This window comes from Anolis carolinensis, unplaced genomic scaffold (assembly GCF_035594765.1).
Source record: "Anolis carolinensis isolate JA03-04 unplaced genomic scaffold, rAnoCar3.1.pri scaffold_7, whole genome shotgun sequence".
NCBI classification, from domain to species: Eukaryota; Metazoa; Chordata; class Lepidosauria; order Squamata; family Dactyloidae; genus Anolis; species Anolis carolinensis.
The window spans coordinates 36772816-36793328 of record NW_026943818.1 but is presented as its reverse complement, the minus strand read 5'-3'; the positions used below and the strand labels follow the sequence as shown (position 1 = coordinate 36793328).

Genomic DNA, 20513 nt, shown 5'->3' with positions numbered 1-20513 from the left:
AAGAACACAAAGATTAAAAAGGATAAAACACTTGGGGTTTTTATTTTATTTGAACTTTATTTTTCTAGGTTTTTTGATTAAAAGACATAGATTGGATGACTATGTCTTTTGTGGGCAAATTTGGTGTGATTTGGTACAGTGGTTTTGTTGTTTACTCCATGGGAAAAATGTGCATTACACACACACACACACACACACACACACATATATATATATAACCAGAGGAAGAGAAGTGTGAGCATTGACTTTTCCCCTCCCCTTCTTCACAGCGATTCTATACTTAGTGTTGTAATGAGCTTAGGTGAATTAGTTGAATATTTCTCGCAGTTAGCTCTGTCTGTGGAGCCTGGGAAGAGGTTCTCTGATCCTGTTGAAAGGTACACTTCTTGCTGGCTTCTTTTTTTTATTCTTATTGATTCAAAATTCACTTTCTGGCACACGAAGTGCTGGAAACTGAAATTGCCTCTAAGTTGTCCATAGGGATTATTTAACTGCGAGAAAGAAGTTGGCAGCATAAGCTTTCCCAGACTCAAGTCTACTTCATTAGATGTGACTTCTTTGTCTGTGTTAGTCTCAAAGGTGCTACAACATTCATTTGCCTGCTGATCCAAACTAAGAGGGCTATTTAGAGGTAGAGGTATTTCCTTTCACTGTCTGGTTCCCTCCCTGCCTCCTTCAGATACCTGACTCTCTTGGGTTGTAAAAAGATAAAGAGTTTTTCATATGTAAAACTGATTTTGAATACTTCTCCCAATGTTTTGTTGTGAAAATTGTGTGATTGGGGCACACCTGACTTACATTGTGATGCAGGAAGTGATTCTAAAGTTCTCTGCTGCCCTCTGTTGATATTTCAAATATATAGCATTTTACACTACAAACATTGTCCCTTGTTTCTTTGCAATAATTATAGATAGTTGAAGTGAGATTATTTTCTTTATTTCATCAGAAGCAAATTGAGGATATAGTTATAATGTATTTAAAAACAAACAAAGCTAAAAACTTGGCATTATACTAGATTTCCTTGGCAAGAAGCTGGCCATTTGGAGTGCCTCTGATGTTGCTGTGAGAAGGTCCATTGCTCATGTGGCAGTGCTCAGGCTGCATTGTATTCAGTTGTCTGTTGTTTGTTTTTCTTCGCACTTGCATGTCGTGGATTCCACTTCGTAGTCCCATTTTGTAAGGTTGGCACTGCATCTCGTGATGCCAGAGCTCAGTCTGTTCAGCGCCTTCCAAGTGTGTGCCCAGAAAGGAGTCTCTTATCTAGTTTCAGCTACTGATTGAGGTTCCAGGTTTTAGCCTGCCACTTTTGGACTCTTGCTTGCTTAGGTGTTCCTGCGAGTATCTCTATAGATCTTTGAAAGCTATTTCTTGATTTAAGGCGTTGGCGTGCTGGCTTATATCTGAACAGAGGATGTGCCGGAGATGTCAATGCCTTGGTCCTTTTATTATTGGCTGCTACCCTGTTTCCCTGAAAATAAGACATCCCCTGAAAATAAGACCTAGTAGAGGTTTTGCTGAATTGCTAAATATAAGGCCTCCCCTGAAAATAAGATCTAGCAAAGTTTTCGTTTGGAAGCATGCCTGCTGAACTCAACACCAGAGCATGCAGGATTGGTAAATATATATACCATAGATCAGGGGTCCTCAAACTTTAGACTGGGGGCCAGTTCATGATCCCTCAGACCATTGGATCATAGTTGGCCAAGCAATAATAATAATAATAATAATAAAGTGTTGGAAGACACCCCTTGGGCCATTTAGCCCAACCCCCTTCGGCCTTTGTGCACCAAAAGCATAAGTAAAACACCCCTGACAGATAGCCTCCCAGCCTCAGTGTTAATAATAATAATAATAATAATCATAATCATAATCGTAATAATAAAGAGGGTTGGAAGACACCCCTTGGGCCATTTATCCTACCCCTTCTGCCTTTGTGCACCAAAAGCAAAAGCAAAGCACCCCGACAGATAGCTTCCCAGCCTCAATGTTAATAATAATAATAATAATAATAATAATAATAATAATAATAATAATAATAATAAAGAGGGTTGGAAGAGACCCCTTCTGCCTTTGTGCCATGGGGGCCAGATAAATGGCTTCGATGGGCCACATGTGGCCCGCGGGCTGTAGTTTGGGGACCCCTGCCATAGATGAATGTACATGGAAATAATGGTAGTAACAAGAAATTCTTGATAGGATTTCACAGGTTGTCTGGTTATGCTGGTTTGTGATGACAACTACTGTACAGTATATAGTAAATGTTCATTTTTTTGTTCAACAATTAATGTGAATTCTTCTTCGTGGAAAAATAAGACATCCCCTGAAAATAAGACCTAGCACATTTTCGGGAGCAAAAGTTAATATAACTTTTTTTTGGGGAAACACAATATTTACCAACGGATGTCAGGTGGTGCAATGCTGGCTAAACAGTATAATTTCTCCAGCGGCATAGACATCCTGTGATAATGCGGCATGTCTCATTAAGAGCCACATCCATTGTTTTAATGTGGTGAGATGTATTCCACCCTGGGAATTAATATTCAGCAGCAGAGTAGCAAAGCACAAGAGCAAATGTCTTGACTTCTTGTGATCTTCAGGTTGTGTACGTCAGCTTTCATATGATATTATTTCTAGCACCCGTGTTTTGCTTGGTATTCAAGCAGTGCTTCTTATAAATCATAGCATAGTTCAGAGTAACTCCCAGGTATTTTGGTGTGTTGTAATGCTCCAGTGGGATTCCTTTCCAGGTCATCCTCAGAGCTTGAGATACTTGTCTGTTTTTAAGATAGAAAGCACACATCTGCATTTTGGATGGATTAGGAATAAGCTGTTTTTCCCTGTAATAGGCAGTAAGAGCACTTAAAGATTTGGAGAGCTTCTGTTCAACCATTTCTAAGCTCTCAGCTTGGGTGGTGATGGCACGATCGTCAGCATAGATCAGTGATGGTCAACCTATGACACGTGTGTCAGCACTGACACGCCTAGCCATTTTTGCTGACACACTGCCGCATGCAGATTGATTGGATGGCTATGTCTTTTGTGGCCAAATTTGGTGTGATTTGGTCCAGTGGTTTTGTTGTTTACTCCATGGGAATTATGCACTATATATTATTCTATTATTATTGTAGCATATTATTACATTATTACTATTATATTATTCATTATTCATGACTACATTGAAACTACAAGAGAGAAATCAGTGTGGAAACTGCAAGAGGTACCATAGATTGTTGTACATGGAAATAATGGTAGTAAATAGTTTTTGATTTATTAAATACAGTTATGTATTACAATTATATATATTTTTGTTATTTAAACTATATATATATTGTGAAATTTTGGTTTTATCTTATATTGCTGCTATAGTCCCCCCCCCCACCTTTGAAGTTGACGGAATTGCATTGGTGGTTGTTTGATATTATTACTGTTGTATAAACCTTTGTTTTAACTTCTGTTTTATCATCTTCTTGTGTTTTAAACTGTGTATATTGTTTAATGTATTTGCGCTGTTAGTTTTGTAACATTGTGAGCCGCCCCGAGTCCCCACGGGGAGATGGTGGCGGGGTATAAATAAAGTTTTATTGTTATTATTATTATTTTCTCGAAGTGACACACCAAGTCATGCTAGGTTTTTTTTGTGAATTTTGACACACCAAGTGCAAAAGGTTGTCCATCATTGGCATAGATGAAACTCTCTGTCCTTTCTGGCAGTGGCTGATCATTTGTGTAAATGTTGAACATTGAAGGAGCAAGCACGCTCCCCTGAGGCAGGCCGTTCTTCTGTTTTCACAGTCTGCTTCTCTGATCCTGGAACTCAACAAAAAGCTCCTGTTTTGTAGCAGATTTCCTATGAAGAAAATTAGGTGGTAGTCTTTTATGATATTATACATTTTTCTCAGGAGAAGGTGACGATTTATAGTATCATAAACTGCTGACAGGACTATGAAGACAGCTCCTGTAATCTGCTGCCTTTCAAAACCATCTTCTGTGTGCTGAGTCAAGTCCAGCCCTTGTGATGTGCAACTTTTCCCTTCTCTGAAACCAGCTTGCTATGGAGTCATAAAGAATAGTTGAAGTGAGATTGAATTAAAGATTAATTGCCATCCCTTCAGTCTCTTTTTTGACCCAATAAGGGCATTCCAAGGCGTCTGCAACATCTACGAAAATAGCATTAAAGCTCTCATTGTGCCTCAGGACCACACTTTACCCAACCCTTTCAGAGTCTGCACTGCCAGTATAACGGAGGGTGAACTGGATTATTTGGCATTATAGACTCATGTAATCCAGTTCAGTGCAGTTCAGTCTACATTAGCTGCTTTGAGTCTCCTTGTGGAGAGAAAAAGTTGGTATAAACAAACATAATAATAATAATAATAATAATAATAATAATAATAATAGGAAACAATAGACATTGACAAAATCACGATCTGCCAACTGCAGAAGGCCACCCTACTGGGATCTGCACGCATCATCCAAAAATACATCACACAGTCCTAGACGCTTGGGGAGTGTTCGACTTGGGATTTTGTGATACGAAATCCAGAATGTCTATCTTGTTTGCTGTGTCATAATAATAATAATAATAATAATAATAATAATAATAATATAGTAGAGTCTCTTTTATCCAAGCTAAACGGGCTGGCAGAACCTTGGATAAGCAAATATCTTGGATAATAAGGCGGGATTAAAGAAAAGCCTATTAAGCATCAAATTAGGTTATGATTTTACAAATTAAGCACTAAAACATCATGTTTAACAACAATTTTTTCAGAAAAAGTAGTTCAATACGCAGTAATGCTATGTAGTAATTACTGTATTTACGAATTTAGCACCAAAATATCATGATGTATTGAAAACATTGTCTACAAAAATGCATTGGATAATCCAGAACGTTGGATAAGTGTGTTGGATAAGTGAGACTCTACTGTATCTTAGTGGTAACCTTTAGGTTAGTGTAATCCCTGTAGAGGTACAACAATTAAACAAGTGTTTCAGTTACTTTACGCTATGTAACATTATTTTTCTTTTGGGGTCATAGATGTCATTTCCTAATTGGTTCTATCATTAAAAACATGGGAAAAAGTTCATTAAACTACAAAAACTTTATTTTGGTGGGAGGGACATCCTGCAGCACATTTTGCAATAGTTTCTCAATTAATATCTCATTGATTCAACATAGTTTGTGGCAGCCACAAAAGGACAGGTTGCTCACCTGTAACCATGTTTCTTCGAGTGTACTCTGTGAATTCACACTAATGGAGAAGCTGCGCCTGCGCAGGTTCCGACGGAAACTCTTCCAAGCTGAAGTTCAAATTTTGGCGGTAACCACGCCCCCCTTCCCAAGGGGCATATAAGGCAGCCCCAGGCGCCCGCTCTCCAGTTCCTACGCCGCCAAGGCAACGAGAAAGGGAGAGGTTTGCCAGAGGGGAAGGAAGGGCGGGTTTGTGTGAATTCACAGAGTACACTCGAAGAAACATGGTTACAGGTGAGCAACCTGTCCTTTTTCTTCGTGTACTCTGTGAATGCACACTAATGGAGACTAACACGCTAAGGTCCCGGATGGTGGGACAAGGCAAACTCGACAATCAGTGAATGTCCAAACACATGTTTATTAGGACATAGAAAAAACAACCGTCCCAAGGGACCAGTGCAATAAATTGTCCGAAAGGACCAGTGCAATGCAACATGAGCATCATAGAAGAAGAACATAACATGGAAGGAATTTTTCAATAAACATGATAGAGAAAAATACACAATTGCGTAGTGCATATAAACGCTCTCCCAGGGGGAGAGGGACAAACACATCTTGGTCTTTGGCATATCCGCCAGGGCCAACGAGGCGGAACAAAGCAACAGAGCAACTGCTCAATACAATCATGGGAAAAAACACATATCCCTAGAGGCAGGTATGGGGAAAAAACCCCGTCCAACTTGAAGGAGAGGTATAGAGAGTCACCTGTGGGTGAATATGAAGAGAAAAAACGTCTGAGAGTCAGGAGAGGCAAGATGAGAGTACTGATCTTGCAAAGGCCGAGTCTTTAAGGGCTTTACTGTCCAGCCTGTAGTGAGAGACAAACGTGAGAGGGTTTGACCAGATAGCCGCTTTACATATGGAGTCAAGCGGAATACCCCTAAGGAAGGCGGTCGACGCCGAGAGGCCCCTAGTCGACCTCGGGCGGATGGAAGGAGGGGGAGGTCGCTTGGCTAGTTCATAGGCCAACTCAATGGCCTGAGCGATCCAGTGGGACAGTCTTTGGGAAGAAATGGGATTACCCAACTTGTCCTGGGCATAGGCGACAAAGAGTCTTTGTGACTTACGAATGTCCTTAGTACGATCCCTGTAGAAAAGAAGTGCTCTCCGAACGTCGAGAAGGTGCAGTTTTTGCTCGAGAGGAGAGGAGGGGTTAGAGAAGAAAGCTGGTAAGACAATGTCCTGGTTGAGGTGGAAGGCTGACACCACCTTAGGAAGAAAGGTAATGTCCGGGCGAAGAACAGCGCGGTCATGGTGGAAACGAAGATAAGGCTCGTCGACTCTGAGGGCAGCGAGCTCGGATGGCCGTCGTGCCGACGTGATCGCCACCAGAAAGGCCAACTTCCAGGAGAGCAGGCGTAGATCGGTCGAGGCAAGCGGTTCGAAGGGAGCAGAAGACAGCTGAGAAAGTACAAGTTCGAGGCTCCAGCCCGGCGTAGGTGGTAGCGACGGCGGGCAGATGTTATTGTAGCCCCGGAGAAAGGTTTTGATCAGGTGGTGAGAAAAAAGAGATGGCTGGCCGTGGCGCTGAAAGGACCAGGAAAGAGCTGCGAGATAAGCTTTTATAGAGGCAAGAGAAAGTTTCTTCTCGACGAGAGTCATGAGGAAGTCGAGGACCACCGATACCGAGGTCGGGAAGGTGTCGACGTTACGGGATCGAAGGAAGGCATGAAAGCGAGAGAGTTTGTAGGAATAAGCCTTGGTAGTAGACGGCTTATGGGCTGCCCGCAGGACGTCTCGCAGATTCTGCGGAAGAGAGGCTAGGTAAGAATCTTCCATGCAGTGAGATGAAGGGAAGAAAGGTCCGGGTGAAGAATTTTGCCGTCCTCCCGTGAGAGAAGGTGCGGCGAGAGAGGCAGAGGGTGAAACGAACCTCTGGAGAGGCGAAGAAGGGCTGGATACCACGGTTGGCGGGGCCAGGCCGGAGCTATGAGAATCGCCGTGACCGAGATCGAGAGAAGTTTTTCGAGAACTTTCGGTATGAGGGGAATCGGTGGAAAAAGATAAAGCATCTCCGCCGACCAGTCCAGAAGAAAGGCATCCCCTAGGCAGCCGGGGAAAGAGTTCGGGGGGAGCCTCGCTCCGTAGCGGGGTAGTTGGGCGTTGTGGGGAGACGCGAAGAGATCCAGAGTAGGGCGCCCCCAGAGGCGGAACAGACCGTCGAGGACCTCGGGATCGAGCTTCCATTCGTGAGAGGAAGAAGTCATCCTGCTGAGGGCATCCGCTAAGCCGTTTTGGGCGCCCGGTAGGTGGATTGCAGAGATCTGTACGCCGTGGGCTATGCACCAAATCCAGAGACGAGAGGAGAGGAGCATTAGTTTCCTCGAACCCGTACCACCCTGTTTGTTGATGTAGAATACTGCTACTAGATTGTCCGATTGAATGAGGATGGACTTGTGGCGGATGAGGGGGGAGAATGCTTTTAGGGCTTTGAGAATGGCAAGAAGTTCGAGGAAGTTTATGTGGTTGGCCCTCTCTGACGGGGACCAAAGATTTTGAACCGTTAGACCGTTCATGTGGGCTCCCCAAGCGTAGGTGGAGGAGTCTGTGGTTATGGTTAGCGATGGCGGGGCTGGATGGAAAGGAAGGCCCTTGCACACGTTTTGGTGAGACATCCACCATGAGAGAGACTGGCGGACGGACGACGGTACCGACAGGTATCTGGAGTTGTGGTGGTGGAACGGTTTGAAAGTGTCTATAAACCACCTTTGCAGGGTCCGAAGGCGCAGCCTGGCAAACGGGGTCGTGAGAACCGTGGAGGCCATGTGGCCTAGAAGGACCTGAATGACACGGGCTCTGACCCTCCGGGCAGATCGACAAAGGGCGATATGGTGGCGGAGAGCCAGGAATCTGTCGAACGGAAGTGACACAGTCTCTGCGACGGAGTCGAAGAGGGCCCCGATGAACCGGATTCGGGTTGACGGGGAGAGATTTGACTTCTCGGAATTGAGTTGGAGGCCGAGAGATTTTAGAAGACGCAGCGTGAAAGAGACGTGATTTTGGAGAAGAACCGGGTCGGGTCCGACGAGAAGCCAGTCGTCCAGATAAGGAAAGACCGTGATGCCATGTAGCCTGAGGTGAGCCGCTACGGCGGCGACAACCTTGGTGAAGACCCTCGGGGCCGTGACGAGACCGAAGGGCAAAACGGTAAACTGGTAGGTTTGGTCGAGAACTTTGAAGCATAGGAACCGTCTGTGCGCCTCTCGTATCGCCACGTGGAAGTAGGCGTCTCGTAAGTCTATGGAGGCAAAGTAGTCTCCCCGCTGCAGCATCGGGAGGATAGAGGCAATAGAGACCATCCTGAATTTGGAGGGGCGAATGAATATATTGAGTGCCCTTAAGTCCAGAATCGGGCGTAGCCCGCCTCCTCTTTTCGGGACTGTAAAGTATCTGGAGAAGAAACTTAGAGGGTCCAGTTCGGGAGGGGAGGGACGGATAGCGCCTTTGGCCAGTAGCGCTTCGACTTCGGCCAGTATCTCTGGGGAAGGGTTTGAGTGGAGAACGTGACCTGTAGGAGGGAGGTCCATGAACTCTAAGGCGTAGCCGTCTTGGACAATGCGGAGAACCCACGCATCTGAAGTAATAGAGTCCCATTGATTGTAGAAAGGGGCTAGTCGGTCTGCAAAGATACCGAAGGGACGAGGCAGCGTGGGCTCTACAACGGTAGCGGGCGAGGAGCTTTGGCAGGAGTTGGCGTCAGGTACGCCGATTAGGCTGCGGAGGAGCAGGGGTGGATCGACCGCGTTGCTTTTGCGGATGAGGTCCCCGGCGAGGTTGGTGATGGGCTTGATTGTTCGAGCCCGAAGGCCGCCTGAAAGAATGGTGTCTGAAAGATTGCGGCGGGAAACGGCGGGAACGGTGCGGGAACCAGCGAGTGCGCTGAGGTTGAGGTTGGTCGCCACATTTAGACGCAAGAATTTTAAAGTCATGATTAGACTTGAGTTTGTCATCGGTACCGGCGTGAAACAGTCCGAGCGCGTCAAAGGGAAGGTCCTCAATGACCTGTCTGGAAGATGAGGAGAGACCCGAAGACCTCAGCCAGGCGTGGCGGCGAATGGAAATCGCGTGGGCAATCATTTTACCCGCAGTATCACCTGTATGCTTCGCCATTTGTATTTGGTGGTGAGCGAGCGAGTCTGCCTCCTGTTGGAGGGTAGTGAGGACGGAGCGGTCTTCGTCCGACATCTTAGCGAAGAAGGGCTGCGCCTTCTCCCAGATAATTTGTTGGTAGGCACCCATGCAGGCTCCATAATTCGCCATGCGGCAAAGCAAAAGGGCTCCGGAATAAAGTTTTCGACCCACGGCGTCGAAGCGCTTCCCTTCTCTGTCGGCCGGAGTATTCGACTGACGACCTGAGGATTGAGAGGCCTTAACGACCAGGGAGTTAGGGTCGGGATGGTGTTTGAGCCACTCCAGGGTATCATCGTCGGTACGGTACCAAGTCTCGATCCTCTTCGAGGTCGGAGGAATGGAGGAAGGGTTTTTCCAGGAGGCCTGGATAACGTCCAACAGATAAGGCAGAAAGGGGAGTAGCGTGGCCGGCGGAGCTTGGGCCTGCACCCTTTTGAAGACTGGGTCAGACACTGCTTTGGAGGTTTGCTTGATCTCCAAACCCAGGGCGTCGGCCATCCTGACCATTTGCTCAGCGAAAGCACGAACATTGTCAGTAGGAGAAGGCGGGTCCGCCTCATACGCGTCGTGGGGAGGAGAGAGGTCGAGACCGAGAGAGACCACCGAGGCCGAGAGGACAGAGTCTGGACGGTCGACATCAACATCTTCCTCCTCAGCCCCTTGGGGGGACTGAGGGGGAGAAGACAGCACAGTCTCGGGAGGAGGCAAGGCCTCGCGGGAAGAGAGGGCCGGAGGCCGAATGTCCTTAGAGGCTGAGGCCTGGGCTGCCCGAGCCAGGCGAGCCGTTTGTCTGCCACGCTCCGGTGTCGAGGTGGGAGGGAAGAGCTGTTGGCGCGACGAGCGAGGCGGCGCAAGGGGCTCCGGCACCGGCACCCTAACCACCGTTTGGGTAGAGTGGTGGGGTGAGTCCTGCAGCTCCCCATCAGACAGGGGGTGCAATGGAGACTGAGAAACATCTCTAGGCCTCTGGGCTGGTACAATAGGAGAAGACCTTCTCGAGGAAGTTGTCGAGGAAGATGGCGGGTCTTTCTTTGAGGAGGCCGAGGAGGAGGAGCGCTGAGTTAGCCGTTTCTTCGCCGGCGGTTGCTTGGATGCAACCCTCAAGGACTTGCCAGGTGTGGGAGGAACCACAGCTGAGTCGGATTGCGCTCGACGAGATTCCTCGTGAGCCCTTTTAAAGGCTATTTTGATAGCAGAGGAGGACGGAGGGGAACCGATACGAGAGCGGATCGAGGTCACCGAAGCCAGAGAGCTCGACGTCGAGGAAGGTCCCACCTTTCCGGAGCGGGTCGACACGGTCGCCGTCGTCACAGTACACGGTGGTTTGACCGGTTTAGCGACCCTGGAGGTCTTGGACGCTCTGGACGAGACCGAGGAAGCCTTGGCTGCCGGAGGCTTAGTTGGTGGTGCCGACATAGCTCTCAAAGCTGAGGACGCCGACGTACCCGACGTCGACGGAGTCGGTTCTGGCGCGAGAGATTTTTCGTAGAGCGCCGCTCTAAGCCTAGCGGCTCTGTTCTTTCTGGCCTGAGCCGTGAGAGCTAGGCAAAAACGGCAGGTACTGACCACATGAGCCTCGCCAAGACAGAAGAGGCACTTGGCGTGGCCGTCCGAGTCAGGAATTTTAGCAGCACACTGCGTGCAACGCTTGAAACGAGTAGTAGACATGCGAAGAGTCCGAAGTGAACCTTGCGGCGGAAAAAAAGGAACTGGAGAGCGGGCGCCTGGGGCTGCCTTATATGCCCCTTGGGAAGGGGGGCGTGGTTACCGCCAAAATTTGAACTTCAGCTTGGAAGAGTTTCCGTCGGAACCTGCGCAGGCGCAGCTTCTCCATTAGTGTGCATTCACAGAGTACACGAAGAAAAAACGTTGTTTCTGGAGTATAACAAGTACAGTAGAGTCTCACTTATCCAACATAAAAGGGCCGGCAGAATGTTGGATAAGCGAATATGTTGGAAAATAAGGAGAGATTAAGGAGAAGCCTATTAAACATCAAATTAGGTTATGATTTTACAAATTAAGCACCAAAACATCATGTTATACAACAAATTTGACAGAAAAGTTAGTTCAATATGCAGTAATGCTACGTAGTAATTACTTTATTTACGAATTTAGCACCAAAATATCACGATGTATTGAAAACATTGACTACAAAAATGCGTTGGATAATCCAGAACCTTAGATAAGCAAATGTTGGATAAGTGAGACTCTACTGTACTTTCAAAGTAAATACTGCACAATTAAACAGGAAATAACATTTTCAAACCAGGAACCCAATTTTTTTTTCAAATCTTGTTACATAGTGTTATATCTGTAACTAATTCAGTGATGTTCTTGGACACATTTTAAAAGTTGTTTCCAACCAAGATGTAACAGTAGAGTCTCACTTATCCAACATAAGGCCATTAGAATGTTGGATAAGCAAATATGTTGGATAATGAGGGATTAAGGAAAAGCCTATTAGACATCAAATTACATTATGATTTTATAAATTAAGCACCAAAACATAATGTTTTACAATAAATTTGACAGAAAAAGCAATTCAATACACCGCAATGTTATGTAGTAATTACTGTAATTACGAATTTAGCACCAAAACATCACAATGTATTCAAAAGATTGACTACAAAAACACTGACAACTAAAAGGCAGACTGCGTGGGTAATCCAGAACGTTGGATAAGCGAATGTTGGATAAGTGAGATTCTACTGTATTTTTTTTCTTTGCAAGATTTTGTTCCTTGTTGAATCTAAGGACGTTACACCAGAACGGTTCAAAATCATACATGAAAATAAGTTTTCTTCTTAGGTCATAAAAAAATGGAAAGGCACATGGTATTCTTGATCAACTCATTATTTACTTTCTCTTTTCTTGATGTGTGTGTGTGTTTTTTTTTTACAGGCCACGTTCTAAAAAGGCCAGCAAGATGGGGTCTGAAAACCCAAGTCCACAGAACCCCAGCTGTAAAATTATGACTTTCCGCCCGACGCTCGAGGAATTCCGTGATTTTGGGAAATATATTGCTTATATCGAATCCCAGGGAGCTCACAGAGCTGGACTGGCAAAGGTGAGTTTGGTTTGGGTCTCACTGGTTGGATTGGAAGGTAGCCAGCAATGATTTCTCAAAGGAAATGACAACTGGGGTCAAGCCTCAAGTGATTCCGTCTCTCTTTGGCTTTAATCTCTAGTTTGTCCTTGGCTCACTTGATACTGCTAGCAAGGAAAAATTTTAATAATTGAGGATGAAAGTCTGAAGTTCCTACGTTTGCTCCTATATAACATGACTAGCTGTGCCCGGCCACGCATTGCTGTGGCGAAGTATGATGGTATGGGAAATAAAGTATTGAGGAATTGGTGGTAGTTAAGGTAAAGGGTAAAGGTTTTATCTTACATTAGGTCCATTATAAATGGGTTATATAGCTGTGAGGAAGGACCTTGAGTCTACACTGCCATATAATCCGGTTCAAATCTGATAATCTGTATTTTATAGGCAGTGTGGAAGAGGCCTAAGTGAGGCCTAACTCTGCCTGTCCCCTGGGCTGAGTGGATATAGATATATAAAAGGGTAATGAAATTTCGGCCTAGGACAAAACAACAAAACTACACATCCCAGAAACACTAAACTTGGCAGCACAACCCCTCATCCAGGCCTCTACGTTCATACAACAAAAAGAAAAGAAAAATAAAGTCCTAATTAGAGGGAGATGAATACTTGTTTTTATCCAGTTGCTGCCAGTTAGAAGGCTAAGCTCCGCCCACTTGGTCTCCTAGCAACCCACTCAGCCCAGGGGACAGGCAGAGTTAGGCCTCACTTAGGCCTCTTCCACACTGCCTATAAAATACAGATTATCAGATTTTAACTGGATTATATGGTAGTGTAGACTCGAGGCCCTTCCACACGGCTATATTACCCATTTATAATCTTATATTATCTGCTTTGAACTGGATTATCTTGACTCCACACTGCCATATAATCCACTTCAGTGTGCATTTTATCCAGCTGTGTAGAAGGGGCCTCATACTTTGCCACAGCAACACGTGGCCGGGCACAGCTAGTATATAGATAAAATGTGTGTGTGTGTTTGGTTTTTCGAACATAAGCCTGCGAGGGCACATTAACTGGGACAGTATTATCATGACTGTGTCTTGCCGCTTCATTATTGAAACTTATATATGCCACAATCTGGCGCACAGGTAATGCATATGAGCACGCACACAGGGGACTGCTCACTGAAGAAGAAGTTAGTGTTAAGTGATGAGGGACAAGGTCCTCATTTAGGCAAGTCAATTACTGGTCTTCGTTACAGTTTCACAGGGGAATTTGGTATTGATGAAAGCTTTCCAGGCTATGTTCCTTTGTCTAGTGGAGTGTGCAAATCAAGTTTATTCTGCCTGATTCCTTAGACAGACATTATTCTAACTACCGTATATACTCGAGTATAAGCCAAACCCCGAGGCACCTAATTTTACCACAAAAAACTGGGGAAACTTATTGACTCGAGTATAAGCCAAGGGTGGAAAATGCAGCAGCTAATGTTAAATTTCAAAATGAAAATAGATCCCAATGAAATTATATTGAGGCATCAGTAGGTTAAAGGTTTTTCAATATTTGCCGTATTTCAAAGAAAACAGTAAACTAGCTCTATAAGTGGAAAAAGTAGGGTCAACAAAAAAAAATTGGTATTAACAATATCATCATCATCATCATCATCAAAACTTCATTTGTACCCTGCCCTGTCTTCCCCTGGGGACTCAGGCCAGCTTCCAACATAGTAACAGGCAAACATTCAATGCCTACATAAACAATGCAGAGCTAGCTATAGATCTATAATTATATATACTAATTTCACATATGCATTCCCCCCTGAAACCTTTGCAAATCCTCTCTCTATATATGTGCATTTCCCTCCAGGAATATTTGCAAGCCCTATATATTTATGTTTATATCTATCTAGAAATCTCTATATGTGTGTGTGCATTTCCCCTACAATAGTTGCAAGTCCTGATGGTGGCGCAGTGTGTTAAAGCCCTGAGCTGCTGAACTTGCAGACTGAAAGGTCCCAGGTTCAAATCCCGGGAGCGGAATGAGCGTCCGCTGTTAGCCCCAGCTCCTGTCAACCTAGCAGTTCGAAAACATGCAAATGTGAGTAGATCAATAGGTACCGCTCCGGCGGGAAGGTAACAGCGCTCCATGCAGTCATGCCGGCCACATGATCTTGGAGGTGTCTACTGACAACGCCGGCTCTTCAGCTTAGAAATGGAGATGAGCACCAACCCCCAGAGTCGGTCACGACTGGACTTAACATCAGGGGAAAACCTTTACCTTTTTCTACATATCTATATTCATATATATCTATCTAGACATGTCTCTATATATAGATAATTGTATCTGTATAGGATTTGTAGACTTGCAAACATGTGAGGCGAAAATTCATATATAAAATAATGTACACACATAGATACAGATATACAGGTACATTGAAATCTCTAGATATCTATATGTTTATAGGATTTGCAAAGACTTGCAAACATGAGGGGGAAATTCATATATAAAATTAATGTATATAGATAGATAGGTTGATAGATAGATACAAATATAAAGATACATAGGAATTGCAAAGGCTTGCAGGGGGAAATGCCTATATATCTGTAGCAGAGGTTAACAAATGGTTCAGGGAAACATATATATTATATTCTTCTTCTTGACTTGCAAGGGCTTCTTTCTCTTTTCAAAACATTCCCTTGGTTAAGAGCTAGGGAGGCTTTGGAAAAGAAAACACTGATAAGGGAGGGTAAGATGAGAGATAAATATATCATATATTGCAAGCAGCGGCCTCCAGGCTCTGCTGCCGGATTATAAGCCGGGAGAGGCTTTTTCAGCTCATAAATAAGGGCTGAAAAACTCGGCTTATCTTTGAGTATATACCGTATATCAACAGTAAAGGAGGCAGGTGCAAAAGTGAGGGTTTTTGATGTAGGGGAAATCTTGGTTGAGCAGGTTGAAGAGGAGTGGTTGGAAGCCTGTCCGCTTTCTACTTTGTGGAATGGTTGGTTGGGAGGTGGAATAGTAATGAATAGTCTGAGTGTAGCAAGTATGAATGTTGCAATTAGTTACCTTGATTAGCACTGAATGGCCTTGCAGGTTTGAGGCCTGGGTGTTTCCTGGTTGAGGGAATCCTTTTTTGGGAGGTGTTATCTGGGTGTGATTGTTTCCTGTCTGGAATTGCCCTGTCTTCTGAGTGTTGTTGCTATTGTTCTGTTTTCTTAATTGACCACAGTTAATTATTACATATGAGATAGAGTAATGTTATGTATTAATAAATATTAGGTAAGTGAAGCTTGGATAAGTGAGACTGTATTATATTGTCTGTTTGGAGGGCAAGTGCCAATGTTGGCATTGGTGAGCTTGATTAGCACTGAATGGCCTCGCAGGTTCAGTGCCTGGCTGCTTCTTGCCTGTGAAGCTGTTTATTGTTATTGTTGTTTTGGTTGTTATTATGATTGAGGGGTAAATTGAGGGGAAGAGAAGGAGAAAGTGAAAGTAATTGAGGGAGAATTCCAGTTTTTGGGTTTTTTTAGGCCCCATGGAGGTTGGGGATGTCTAGTTTTGTTGTATGAACCTAGAGACGTGGATGATGGGTTCTGTTGTCAAATTTTGAGGTTGGGGGGCCTTTAGTTTTGTTGTTTTACCCGGTGGAGCGATGCCATTCTTCTTTTATAGATATAGATCTCCTTTTATAGATATAGATAACAACTTGAGAATCACCTTTATTAATCACGAATTAATCACTTTTGTTAGCGTTAAATGGCCTTCCCAGCCTCACATCCTGGCCTGGGGGAATCCTTTGTTCAGAGTCATTAGCTGCCCCTTATTGATTCCTGTCTGGAATGTTTCTATTTTCAGAGTGCTGCTCCTTATTGACTGTTCTGATTTTGGGGTTTTTAAATGATTAATTGCAACATTCACACTGGCCTCCAACAGACAAGAGTTCTTCCCTCCACTTTGGACTTTCCACAGATATATATAAACCTTCCTTGCGTAGTTTCTCCATAACTCACAACCTCTGAGGATGCCTGCCATAGATGTGGGCGAAACGTCAGGAGAGAATACTTCTGGAACATGACCATACTGCCCGAAAAACACACAATAATCCTGTGATCCCAGCCATGAAAGCCTTAGACAACACACTTTTTGCCGCATTGTATTTGGAGGTTTTTTTTTTTTTAATTTCAGGGTTTTGAAAATTGAGGTCCGCATTAAATTCGATGGCTCATTAGACTTGAGTCAGCATGGTCATTTTTATGGCTTGGTGCCTTTTTAATCTATTGGTCTGATTCTCGAATGCTGCCTGGCCAGGTGTCTTTAATCTTGATTTGCGGATTTCAGCGCTATTGCTCAGTTTCCTAGGATTTCCCTGGAATGAATCCAGAGAGCTGGACTCCACATGGCTCCTTTGATTACTGTGAAACAGATGGCTTGCTTTCTCCCCTGTTTGTTGTGTTGCACTGTCAGTATTAGCCACTTGCCAGCGCTCCCCAGGTAGCATCTGCTGCAGATTCAAGAAAGCTTGTTTCCTCCTTTCAAGTCAGAAATGCCTCTCTGTGTTCGTTGCAGAAGAAGTTGTTCAGTGTGCAGTTTGAACAGACGCTGCTCTTGCGGTAGAATGTACTGGGGATGTGTTGGCAAGGACTCATGGAAGGAAAGTGAGCTAAAACTGTCTTAGGAAAGCCAGCACAAATCAGGCTGCTTCATGATTTTTTGAGAGAATGCTCAGATACTGCGTTGCTTCCTGGAAGCCAACCAGTTCCCAAAATCCAGTAATTCTTTTAATCCAAAAAATAGCAATTTTATGTCTTCTTCCAGGCCAGGAAGACATCATTCCACCATGTCTCCTATGTCAATATAACAATATAATAATACTAATATTATGCTATACTAATAAGATAATATATTGTATATACATATAATATTGGTAATATTATAATGTAATACAATATAGAATCATAGAATAGTAGAGTTGGAAGAGACCTCATGGGCCATCCAGTCCAAACTCTGTAAGTTTATAAAAGAGTCAGATGGAATCAGGGCACCGGACAAAACAACAAAACTACAGGCCCCCCAACCTCGAAATTTGACAACACAACCCATCATCCACGCCTCTAGGTTGATACAACAAAAAGAAAAGAAAAATAAAGTCCTAATTAGAGGGAGAGCAATAATTGTTTTTATCCAATTGCTGCCAGTTTAGAGGGCTAATCTCTGCCCACTTGGTCTCCTAGCAACCAACTCAGCCAAGGTACAGCCAGGGTTCAGTTAGGGGACAGGCAGACTTAGGCCTCACTTAGGCCTCTTCCACAAATTATCTAATTTGCACTGGATTATATGGCAGTGTAGACTCAAGGGCCCTCCACACAGCTATATAACCCATTTATAATCTTATATTATTTGCTTTGCACTGGATTATCTTAACTCCACACTACCATATAATCCACTTCAGTGTGCATTTTATACAGCTGTGAAGAAGGGGCCTCATATAATCCAATTCTAAGCAGATAATATAAGATTATCAATATACAGTAGAGTCTCACTTATCCAACATAAACAGGTCGGCAGGATAAGTGAATATGATGGATAATAAGAAGGGATTCAGGAAAAGCCAATTAAACATCAAATTAGGTAATGATTATACAAATTAAGCACCAAAACATCATGTTATACAACAAATTTGACAGAAAAAGTAGTTCCATGTGCAGTAATGCTATGTAGTAATTACAGTAGAGTCTCACTTATCCAACACTCGCTTATCCAATGTTCTGGATTATCCAACGCATTTTTGTAGTCAATGTTTTCAATACATCGTGATATTTTGGTGCTAAATTCATAAATACAGAAATTACTACATAGCATTACTGCGTATTGAACTACTTTTTCTGTGAAATTTGTTGTATAACATGTTTTGGTGTTTAATTTGTAAAATCATAACCTAATTTGATGTTTAATAGGCTTTTCCTTAGTGCCTCCTTATTATTTGCTTATCCAACATTCTGCTGGCCCGTTTATGTTGGATAAGTGAGACTCTACTGTATAATGTACAATAATATATAATAATTACAACATATTGTATATACATATAATATTCATATTATATTTTAATACGATATAATAATAATACAATATAATAATATATTATATTTTACATGTAATATTATTAATAATATTACAATATATTGATACAGTACAATATAGTAATTTATTACCAGTATTGTACTATGCTAATAATATATTATTGTATGTAAATTTAATTTGTAAGCCGCTCTGAGTCCCCTTCGGGGTGAGAAGGGCAGCATATAAATGTAGCAAATAAATAAATATGAATAAATAATATAATAATAATACATTATTATAATTGTACCCGTATATACTCGAGTATAAGCCGACCCGAATATAAGCCGAGGCACCTAATTTTACCACAAAAAAACTGGGAAAACATTGACTCCAGTATAAGCCTAGGGTGGTAAATTTCAGAAATAAAAATAGATACCAATAAAATTACGTTAATTGAGGCATCAGTAGGTTAAATGTTTTTGAATATTTACATAAAGCTCAAATTTAAGATAAGACTGTGTTGTCAAAGGCTTTCATGGCCGGGATCACAGGGTTGTTGTATGTTTTCCGGGCTGTATGGCCATGTTCCAGAAGTATTCTCTCCTGACGTTTCGCCCAAATCTATGGCAGGCATCCTCAGAGGTTGTGAGGTATAGAATGAAGTGCGTTTGTGTGTTGGTGCCTTTGAATTTTGATGAGATCTTGACTTGCCTTCTTCCTTTCACCTTTTCTCTCTCTGTCTTACAGGTGATTCCTCCAAAGGAGTGGTTGCCACGGAAGACCTATGACGATATTGACAAGATGGTTATTCCTGCCCCCATTCAGCAAGTCGTGACGGGGCAGTCGGGCCTCTTCACTCAGTACAATATTCAGAAGAAACCCATGCTCGTCGGGGAGTATCGTCGCTTGGCCAACAGCGAGAAGTATGCACTTGTTAGGATTATGGTGTGGTTTTAGAATATACTAGCTGTGCCCGGCCACGCGTTGCTGTGGCGAAGTATGGTGGTATGGGAAACAAAGTATTGAGGAATTGGTGGTAGTTAAGGTAAAGGGTAAAAGTTTTACCTTACATCAAGTCCATTATAAATGGGTTATATAGCTGTGTGGAAGGGCCTTGAGTCTACACTGCCATATAATCCAGTTAAAATCAGATAATCTGTATTTTATAGGCAGTGTGGAAGAGGCCTAAGGGAGGCCTTAACTCTGCCTGTCCCCTGGGCTGAGTGGGTTGCTAGGAGACCAAGTGGGTGGAGCTTAGCCTTCTAACTGGCAGCAATTGGATAAAAACAATTATTCCCTCAAATTAAGATTAGTTTAGACCCCAAGTTGCTCCTCCTGGGTATGTATGACAACATAGAGGAAAAAAAAATAAAGAAATCTTATTTAATTATCTGATAACAGCAGCAAGAATAACATATGCTAAGGGATGGAGGGAAAAAAACAGTCCGGATATAAAAAACTGGTTTATTAAAATTTTGGAAATTATGAGTGCAGACAAATTAACATACTTATTATCGAACACTCAAGGCAAACCCAAAAAACAAACAGATTGGGAATTAGTTACAAACTATTTAAGAACGGAGAACTGTAAAGTGATAATATAAGGATACAATAGCCAATGATAAAAGACTACACAACTGCCCCGGAATAAACATTAAAAGAGAGAAAAATAATACAACAAACAAATAGAAGAGGAAATATAAGGGTATAGTTTATACCAAATGAATATGATACATAACAATACACATCTGATGGAAGTCAATTTTAATTATATGTGATAACTGTTAGTATTTAAGTGATGTTCTGATTTTTTATTTTTTGCTTTCTGTTTTCTGCTTCTGTCCTCTTTATCTTTTTACTTTTATTTCCTGATGTAGGGTTTCGATTAATAGATTTCTCCTATCCTCCTGTATATATTTTTTTCTTTCTTTCCCCCATGTGATCCCCCTTCACGGTGTGTAATGGTCGATGTGATTCACATTATTATTATAATAATAAAAAATATTTACAAAAAAAAACAATTAT

At 43.1% G+C, this 20513-nt stretch overlaps 1 protein-coding gene across 3 annotated transcripts in view; it reads left to right on the top strand.

Moving 5' to 3' along the window:
• Window positions 1-354: 354 nt before the first annotated feature.
• kdm4b (lysine demethylase 4B) overlaps window positions 355-20513 on the top strand; it is a 210919-nt gene continuing 190760 nt past the window's right edge. For 2 of the 3 annotated variants that reach the window (XM_008122219.3, XM_016998043.2), the window contains exons 1-2: window positions 12284-12449; window positions 19236-19411. In XM_008122219.3, the coding sequence (XP_008120426.1) occupies window positions 12309-12449; window positions 19236-19411 (317 nt within the window). In that variant the 5' untranslated portion in view covers window positions 12284-12308. Of the gene's footprint in view, window positions 378-12283; window positions 12450-19235; window positions 19412-20513 lie in introns of those variants that run through there. The other variant, XM_016998044.2, reaches the window with a different exon arrangement.